Genomic DNA, 9,856 nt, shown 5'->3' with positions numbered 1-9,856 from the left:
GGGAGGATTCACTAAGGTCGGGCCTTGCAGCAGATGCTGCCGGTGGCCCAGCCTGAGCCCCTCGGCACTCCCAGTTGCTTAAGATGGGTTCCAGCAGATTCATTTCTGCAAAAGGGGCTGGGCCCTGGGTGGGGTTAGCTGGCGCTGGAATTCAAAGGTCACGAGGGATTTTTTTAGGTTCTAGGGTTTTATCTTGTCTCAACCCATGAGAGGAGAGTGTATCATCCCAGGTGGTCTGACCCTGGGGTGGGAGCAGCTAGCCTCCATTGCCAGGTTTTACAGTGACTTCTGTGTCCTGGCGCCTCCCTCAGGTAGTCTCATTCTTTTGGTTGAGTGGGCTTTAACTGTGCCAAGAGAGAATTATTTGTAAGTAGGGGATGGGGGTGAGATGGAAGTGGAGAGAGTTAAAGTTACTGCCAGCTCCTGCAAGTCTCTGCCTAAGGAGGGTCTTCTTTGGTCACTGGAGCTGGCTCTGCACACATTAAGACCACAGGTACCAAGTTAGCACCCCAAAGACCAAAGGCACGGATACAGCTTCTTTACTTCCCCGACGCACGGCTGGTGTATTCCATGTGGCCTCTCAAGGTGCCCGCTGGGACTAAGAGCTCCTAGTTGACCACAGAGGCCATCTGCTCACTGATGCAGTGTGGACTGCCCACCCTTATCTGTCTCGCTTTCTCGCTCCTGCTTACAGGAGCATCCTGGGGTTACCTCCCAACTATGTATGTGCTTGAGAATCCCTGTCTCTGTGTCTGGGAAACCCAATCCAAGAGGGCGTGTCAAGTGTGTGACAGAAGGAGGACCCTTGATAAATTAAAGCAGGAAATATCTATCATGATATGATCTCTCCTTGGGGATGGGTCCCGGCAGAAAGGGCATGAAATAGTGCTGAATGAGGCAACATGGGTGTGTTTCCTTCTGCCGCCCTGTCCTTTGGGCCCTCCTGTCACACCCTCCTGCTCTCCTTTCTCCTAGTCCTACGTTCGCTTTCCCGACCCTCCTTTTTTCCTCTTCTCCTCTAAAGGAGGAAGGAATGTTCTGTGTCCCAAATGCCCCTTCTCATTTCCCTAAAGTTCCACTCTGGAAATGAGCCCTCTGATAAGCAGCATTGTGACATCACCATGCATCAGCCAATGGCTGTCCTCTTGGGCCCGGGCCTCGGCCTCCTGGGACCACTGCCCTCCGTTGATAAGGAGAAACCACCCACATAAACCTTCTCCTACAGAACCCCTTCACCCTCAGGGCAGCCGCCAGAGCATGGATCCCTCCTGAATCTGCTGGCAGCCCGATGTTCCTCACAGTCAAGCTGCTCCTGGGCCGGAGATGTAGCCTGAAGGTGTCAGGACAGGAGAGCGTGGCCATGCTGAAGAAGCTGGTGTCCGAGCGGCTGCATGTGCCGGAGGAGCAGCAGCACCTGCTCTTCCGCGGCCAGCTGCTGGCAGATGACAAGCGGCTCTCCGACTACCGCATTGGGCCCAACGCCTCCATCAGCGTGGTCGTGCGGCCCCTGGAGAAGCCGGCGCCTGAGGACACCCGCCTGCCCCAGCCCCTGTGGCACCACCTGGGCCAGGTCCTGGCCAAACACTTTGGGCCCCAGGACACTGAGGCAATGCTGCAGCTGCTGAGGCGGGAGCACGAGGAGTGCCTGCAGAGGATAAGCCTGGGGGACCTGGAGCAGCTGGCGCGGTACCTCCTGACCAAGGAGCCACTCGCACAGCCCACTGGGGAGAGGGAGCCTGAGGTTCTGAGTCCCAATAAGGAAGAGGAAAAGGAGGCTGTTCAGTAAACCAGCCATCCTGCTTGTTTGCACACTCAAATTCACCCCGCCTCATCCTTAAGTTTTCCCCAGTGACTCCCCACAAGTTCTTGCTGACATAGATGCATCTTTACCCCTTTTTGAAATTTCAGAGCAACTGGAGGGATTTTGGGCCTTTTTCTCCTCTCTTGGGCCTGTGGGTTCCCCTCTGAAACACAGAGGGATTCCCTCCCCATCACTAGAAGCGGCTCTGGTCTCTCCACGGACAGCCCAAAAGGGGTGGTCACCGGCTGCCCCCACCCTCTGCCCCTCTGGGGGAGCAGCTCCTCCTGGGCTGGGCGGCTTTGCCCCTGCTTGTCCAGCAACAGCCCAGGCTGTCAGCACACCTCCTGGCTCAGAGTCTCCGTGTCTCTAGACAGACTGTCTTTCTCCTTGGGGGCAGAAAGACAGATAATGTGAGTTCATTTCTTCCATCCCCAGGCCATGGCGCCCACCCCCAGACCTCCGATGGCCAAGGGGAAAGGAGTGCCTGGCAGCTGGCACTTGCCCTCTGAGAGAGGCTGTCCCTACTTTCTGCCTGCTCGTGCTTCCACAGCGTAAGGGGCAGAGGCAGCAGAGATAGGAGTTGGGGAGGGCTTCTGTGTGCAGGTCTGGTGTTCTCAGGGACACACACACACACGCGGGAGAGCAGGAAGCCGAGGCTTAGGCTGAAAAGGCAGTTTGCATCGTTGCACACTCACCGTGGTCAGCGTGAGCAGCACAGGGCCGCACTCCCCTGTGCCCTGCCCCAAATCTCATCAATCACTGGGGCTCACTGAGCCCCCATTTCCTGCCCATCACTGCCCAGGCTTCCTGGGAGCAAAGAGAGTACCAGTCAGGGCCCTTGCTCTCACAGAGCGTGCAGCTTCGGTGGAGAGGTCATACGTGTGACAAGTAAAGCAGCAACATAAAACCAGACTGCAGCCCGTGTGACTACATGCCCAGGTGCCAGCCACCACCTTGCAGGGCGCAGTCCTCACAGACTATAGAAAAGCCAGGCCCCTTTCTCTGTTCTGGTGTGAGAAGGCCCTCACCAAGGGCTGAGGAGCTCCCACAGCCCATGTGTGAGAGGGCAGGGCACTCACTGAGAGCCTGGTGCTCTGAAGTCCTGGCAGTGCTGTTATCACAGTGGGTCTGTGGAGAGGAAGGGAAATGGATGAAGCATAATCTAGAAAGGAACTGGAGGCACCCAAGTTCCAAGGCTTCCCAAGTGGCGTTAGTGGTAAAGAACCTGCCTGCCAGTGCAGGAGACATAAGAGACACAAGTTCAACCTCTGGGTCAGGAAGATCCTTTGGAGGAGGGCTTGGCAACCCACTCCAGTATTCTTGCCTGGAGAATCCCATGGACAGAGGAGCCTGGTGGGCTACAGTCCATGGGGTGACAAAGAGCTGGACACGACTGGAGAGACTTAGCACACACAGGCATACACAGGTCCCTGGGAAGCATCCTGTCCTTGGCTTATGGGGCCCCCACATCCTATTTGTTGGGGTGTTTTATAGTAGTGTTTACTTACCCCGTAGGTGTTGAAGATTACAATTGAGAGTAGGGTGGGATCAGCTACAGGGCAGGGAGAGACTCCTGAACCTGTGTCTCTGCCATCAGGGGGTGGGGGAACCCCAGCTTATGGCTCCTCTCTAGGTCCTGCTCCCAGGTACCCCATCCTCTGCAGGAGAGACCTTCTGATGGAGCTTCAAGTATGTTCATGCTGGGCTGTGCCACGTATGGAGGGGGACAAGCCTATTATCTTTATATTAGGGGAACTAATAGCCCATTTCCTGGGAAATCTGTGAGTGATAAAAATAAGTGGGCCGTTTTATTCCTTTTGCCAAGAGGAGCTGGCACAAGGGGATGGGGGACGGCTTTGTTGTCTCTCTGGCTAGTGGGAGTGTCAGGGCTGGCCGGGAGCAGCCACCTCGGCTGGTAGTCCCCAGCGCTGCGGGGAGGGACTCCAGGCCCCACATGGGAGGAAGGAGAGTTGTTTTGCTCTGGAGTGCCTGTGATGGTCTCCCACTTCTGACTCCACCCTTCCCGGGGGGCCCTGCTTCCAGCCCTCCCCACAAAGCTGAGCCCAGGGGAGAATGTACTGCCTCGTGGAACTGAGCAAGAACTTGCCTCTGTTCTCTCTCCTAGGCATATTTTATTCAATGCTGCATTTCCCACTGTGGGGTTTGTCCCCTAATGGATGAACTTACAGGTATCAGGGAATATTGGGAGGCTGGGGGCAGAGGGGCCACTCACACTCCTGCAGTGGGTTAGAATCCTCCCCTGTGTGGAGAAACTTGGCTCCTATCTTGCCCTAGAGGTCCTTCCTTGTCTCAGTTTCACCTCATTTCAAAGGTGAATTGGAACCTATGCCAGCAAACCCACTGAAGGCTCCCTCCTCTGCTGTTACCATCTGAGGAGCCGTGGGAATGGGAGGGGGCACTCTTCTTAAACTGCAGCCCTGGGCATGTAGCCCTGCCACTTCCCCACAGCATCTCTCTCCTGCCACAAAAGGACACATAGATCCCTTTAGAGGTAACCGCTTTGCTCAAGTAGGAGTCATCTCAGGGCAGCCACGGCGTCTGGGTTTCCAGCTTTGTGTTCTCAGCCACATAGAAATCTGCCTTCTCCTCCAAGTTCCTGCCTGCATCACCAAAGGCCAACAGCCTCTATCCTCCGGTCCCTGGCGAAATCGTCTTTCTGATGGAAACAGGAATCACACCCTGGTTCATGTGCTATTTCATAAGTCCTTTATTCTTTGATGATACAGGTTGATGGTGGTCTTAGCATGGGCTATGCTTTGTGCTGGGGATCTAGGTTGGGCTCCCTGAGAAGACAGTGTAGGGAGAAGTGCGCCCCCTGCTGTCCCTGGTTGCTTGGTGCAGCAGAGGGGCTCAGGGAAGCCCTGCCACATAGCCTAGGATTGAGATGTGGAGATGTGTGTGTAACTGGCCGTATGATTTTTACTCTTAGCCCTGAGTGGTAGGGCAGGGAACAGTCTGTCAGGATGAACATTCTTGTAGATGTTGGTGAAGGAGAAGGCTTACAGCGTTTCCAGGGCTTCAGAGACGCTGGATGCCTGATGCTACAGTAGAACCAAGTCACAGGTCTTGCCCACATTCAGAGAAAGGGAATCTCACAAAGGGCCAGACACCAGTGGAGGATAGGGAAGGGGAAAAGTTGAAGGGTACCTCAAGGACTTTTCCTGACACCCAGGGGTCTACACATCACACTTGGAGAATTGTTGCTTGGCTCAGCACAGCCAGCATCTGACCTGGCTGGGTGCCCCATGACACCCAGAATCATGTGACATACCCAAGGAGCACACTGGCAAACAAACAGATACCCCCTCAACACCTCACACCCATAGGGTGTGGTCTGTAGTGGCAGAACCAGGTTTGCAGAAATGAGCTTTAGGCTCTGTTCCACTTGCAGTGTCTGGGTTCACATCTGGCCTATTGGGGTTCAGGCTGCTGGAGCTCAGGCAGTCCAGCCAGAAGATCCCTCACAGCAAATGCAAGGACAGAAAGAGGAGACTTTCCAGCGCTGAACCTAGGAATTCCTAGGGCTGCAGGAAGAGGTGGCCTGGACCAGCTTTGCACTATCCAAGCGATGCCTTATATGGTCAGGACCCAGGTGCTCACAAGACATGTAGGAACATGGAGATGGCCATGTGGGTGTACACACTTGTGTGCTGGGTAGCAGCTGGGCCTTGCAACGGTGTTCCACACTTGTACTGACATCAGCCCCCTCATGTCTGAGGGCAGAGACTCCTTTCTCTGTGTGAACTCTCCAAGGTGGCAAGTTTGCTTCTTACCCAGGCCAGGCCTGGATCACTCTCTCTGGGCTCTGAGCTGGGCCTGGGTGGTTGTGGTGTGGCCAGAGGGCAGGCTGCCCTGTGCTCAGGTCCAGCTGCCGAGCAAGCTCTAGCTGGTGGAGATGGCTGAGGTGAGAAAGCTGCAGAGCCAGGTCCTGGGCTCCTGGAGCAGATGATGTTCCCACCAGCTGCCTCACCCTGCTCCTCCCTCTCGAGCCTTCCTCCTCCCTTGTCCTTTCTGCTTTTCTTCCTGTACCTCTTTTCCACCCTTTCCCTCCTGTTCGTGACCACATCTGGGGCCGAGTTGGCTGCACTGTGTGGACATCTGGGCGCTTTTTGGCTCTCCCTCTAATCTTTAAGTCTCTTTCCATCCACCCCTGCCCAGCTTCTCTTTCCTCCCATCCATTTCATCCATACTCACCCTTCTATTAAACCCCACCAGCCCTTCTCCCTGTCCTCCTGTGTGCTCTCTCTTGTATTCTTGTATCTACTGACTCACCCATTAGATAGGCGTGGACAAGGACCCAGAACCCTCTGGCTTTGATGATGTCCCCGCCCTCCACCCTACCTGTGCACAGGTGTGATACTAATTAATAGACATAGCTGTCCGGTGCTCGAGCACAATGCGAAATGGCCTCATTGCATGCATGCACCTTTTTTGCTGACGTAAACCCCCAAACAGACACACATCCAGAGAAAGGGCACAGGTATTCACACATACAGGGTTACCACGAACAGCCTTGCTCGAAGATGGACGTGCTGCCAGGAAGGCAGAACTGCCCAGGCAGGCGGTCAGGCAGTGTTGGCCAAGGTGGCAAGCTGCCTCTCACAGGCACTGTGGCCAGCGGGTTGGGTGCTGGGTCCCCGTGCTTCCCCTCACGGCTCTGTCTGGGCCAGTCCAACTGTACTGGCACCCTCGTTCTCCTTCAGCTCTGCCTCCCTCTCGGAGGTGGCTTGACTCCTGTGGGCTCCAGGACTGTAAATCCCCCTCAAGAACAGACTGTAACCCAAGGAGCCAGCAGGAAGCCCAGGCTCCCAGCATGCTCCTACCTCCTTGCTCTCCACCACCTCCGACTGCACTTCCCATCACAGTGATTGAGCGGCTCCCCGGCAGCCTTTAGTGGCTCCCCTTGCCCTTGCAGATGGATGATAAATCTGAGGTAACTACTGTCGGTTGCCGGCCATAAACCCGTCACGGCCTGCTGCAATGGGGCCAGGCCTGCCTGCAAGGCCTGGCAGAGTCGGTCTTGTCAGCCAGCTGCCCTTGGAGAAGTCCCAGGGCACCCATGCCTGGGATATTATTTATGAGCCTCAGACTCCAGGATCAAAGCTGCTGTCCATCAGATAGGGCAGGAGGGAGGCCCTCGGAGCCCCCTCCTCAGCCTCTCATCTAGATAATTTCAGGCCATTGCCACTACTTAAACTTGAGTGACTATGCATTGGAGAAAGCCTTGGTCCTCTCAGGATCCCCTGAACCCCCTTCCACTTTATTTCCCTGACCAATTCCCAGTGTCCCCCCTTACACACACACACACACACATGCGCGCGTGCGCACACACACACACACACACACACACTAGAACAGAGTCCACACACTGGACTCTGAAAGGCTTTAGTGACAGAGTTGGGGCAACAGAGTGGGCTTTAACCTGGAGGGCTGTCTTTCCTGACCGCTGCTGCCCCTCTCTCCAGCACGGCCTGCCTGAAAGGAGGAGTATTGGGGTGCTCAGACCCCAGGACTTTGTCCATGTGACCCTGACATCACCAGGAAGAGAGTTTGGGGGAGGACGTGCATTCATCTTACCCAGAGGGAGGAGTCTCTCTACAGCCTTTGCATCTCTCTGTGTTGGCTTATTTCCTGGGCCATTGTAGCCCCAGACACCCCTCCTCTGTGCTGTGAGTCTGGCAGCCCGTGAGGAGATGGAGGCGGATGGTGAGAACAGTGTGAGGCCTGGAATCTGAAGATTTGAGACTGAGCTTGAGATACTCCTTTAATTGGGAGGTTTGGTTGCTTGGTCTGACTCATCTGTTCAATGCCCTCTTTTGGGGTAGTAAAGAGCACCCAATGTATGAGAAGTGTTTTATGAACCCTAAAGTGCTCTGCAGAATTAAGGCTTATTCTACCCCTGCCCTCCACCCACATTGATTTCTATTGCAGTCAGCAGAATGCACTCTGACCAGTTCATACCTAAAGGGGTGTATTGCATGGAGGGGTTATGGTTTACAGGATCCCTGGGAGGGCCAAGTGACCAGGTTTGGACACTTAGCCAGGAGGGACACCCAGACTGCCATCTCACCTACCACTTGGCTCCTTGGGTTCCAGGGATGATCCAGAGTCCCCATGACAGGTGCGCCCTGGACTCTGCTGTCTCCAACCCCGCTTTGAAGAGCTGCCTCTTCTGAGCTGGCCCACTTCCACCTACAAGTACCAGGTGAGTGGTCTGCCTGGAAGAAGCCAGGTTGTGATGAAACCTTAGTTGAAACAGAGTCTTAGACATGTGGATTTTAACTTTCCAAGAAGTTAGTTGGGAAGGTTGATCTATGGGAAATTTTATGGAACAAATGACCCAATTTCTTCAACAGGAAGAAAAAAATGAGCAAGAAAGAGGGAGAGAAATTTATAGATTAAAAGAAATTTAAGAGGCGTATCAACTAATCACAATGGATAGAGTTAGTTAGATCCTGATTTGAGCAAACTTAAAAAACAAAAGGCAAGGGACTTCCCTCGTGGTCCAGGGTTTAAGACTTCACTTTCCAGTGCAGGGGATGAAGGTTCAATCCCTGGTCAGGGAGCTAAGATCCTTCATGCCTTGTGGCCAAAAACCTAAAACATAAAAATAGAAGCAGTATTGCAATACATTTGATAAAGACATTAAAAAATGGTCCATATGAAAAAATATTTTTAAAAAGGCAAGACCATGGGGAAATATAAACACTGACTGGATATTTGATGGTATTAAGGAATTAGTGTCCATTTCTAGGCGGTGAGATATTGTCATGGTTATATTTTTAAAAGTCACCTTTTAGAGAAGCACGCTGAAGTACTTCGGGGTGAAATGTTACATTAGATTTTTTTCAGAACAATCCAGTGAACTGGGACAGAGGAAGTTCCTGCAGTGACAGAATGATAGCAGGGTGACTGTAGAAACTGGGTACATGAGGGCTTGAGCATACTACTCTATTTTTGTGTTGGTTTGAAATTTTTCATAATAAAAGCTTATTTTAGAGGTTTACTTCAGCAGCGGCTAAATTGCTGAAGCCTTGCCTCCCGCGGACTCCTTACTGTGGGGCTCTTAGAGTGAGAGCAGTAGCTGTTTCACCGTGATGTGCCGACCACCAGTCAAATCCCGTCTTCTGGGGCTAACTGACTCTGTTGTCTGGAAATGCAACGTGTTCGGAAACCAGTCCCAGATTCTCATATCCTCGAGGGTTTCTTGCTTGGAATCTCTTCCAATACCAGTCTGGGAGAACAGATTCCACTCTGGCTGATTTAAGCAGAAAGGAATTTATTAGAGGATATTAGGTAGTTTATAGAACCTTGGAGAGGGCCAAGACATCACAGAGCCAGGAGAATTCCATGAGCATCCCATGGGGCTGCCCTGGTGGAGACACAGCTCTGCTGCCTGTACCCAGGGAGCAGGCACTGGAAACCTCCACAGCTCACCCAAGAGGCTTTATCTCCCCTGACCCCGCTTCTGCCTTACATTTCTTTCTGCCTCCACACCTATCTTCCCCAGCCCTTCCAAGGCTCATGTAGGAATTTTCCTCATGGAACTCGGTCACTTATGGGCCCTAGCTGCAAAGAAGTCTAGGAAATGTAGACTTTAGCATCTTTAGCTAAAGTCTTTAGCATCTTCCAGCATCTTTAGCACAGGAAAGCAAACTCTCTGTTTCAGTCTTTAAAAGAATTTTTTGCCTGGCTCCCTAGATCCCAGAACAGTGACCTAACCTTGGCACCAGGCTATCTTTTGTTTAGGGCTGCCACGACTAATGTTATTCAGCTCAGGCGCTGGCAAGGCATATGTTCTGCCCATACCCTTAACATGAAACATCTACAGAATTCAGAGTTTACAAAGAGCTCTTACATACTTTTTGCCTTTTGATCCTCTCATCAAGCTTGGAAGGTTGGGCTCACCAACCTCATTTTGGAAGGGAGGAGACTGACAGAGAGGGTAAGTCAGGGAGCTGGTAGATAGCAGACCCAGAATCTGAGTCCTTTACTCCCCTTCCCCACTGCCCACCTATCTGCATGAGAGAATTT

At 53.1% G+C, this 9,856-nt stretch overlaps 1 protein-coding gene across 1 annotated transcript; it reads left to right on the top strand.

Moving 5' to 3' along the window:
- Positions 1-1,103: 1,103 nt before the first annotated feature.
- Positions 1,104-2,711, top strand: UBL4B (ubiquitin like 4B). Its single transcript, XM_027538350.1, has one exon. The coding sequence runs from the start codon at positions 1,289-1,291 to the stop codon at positions 1,784-1,786; it is 498 nt and encodes a 165-aa protein (XP_027394151.1). The 5' UTR covers positions 1,104-1,288; the 3' UTR covers positions 1,787-2,711.
- Positions 2,712-9,856: the final 7,145 nt, after the last annotated feature.

Source organism: Bos indicus x Bos taurus, chromosome 3 (genome assembly GCF_003369695.1).
Source record: "Bos indicus x Bos taurus breed Angus x Brahman F1 hybrid chromosome 3, Bos_hybrid_MaternalHap_v2.0, whole genome shotgun sequence".
In the NCBI taxonomy this organism is placed as follows: Eukaryota; Metazoa; Chordata; class Mammalia; order Artiodactyla; family Bovidae; genus Bos; species Bos indicus x Bos taurus.
This window is presented reverse-complemented; position numbering and strand designations above follow the sequence as displayed.

Bases quoted from the DNA above. Each gene is read 5' to 3' on its own strand.
- UBL4B (XM_027538350.1), top strand. From the start codon at position 1,289: ATGTTCCTCACAGTCAAGCTGCTCCTGGGCCGGAGATGTAGCCTGAAG.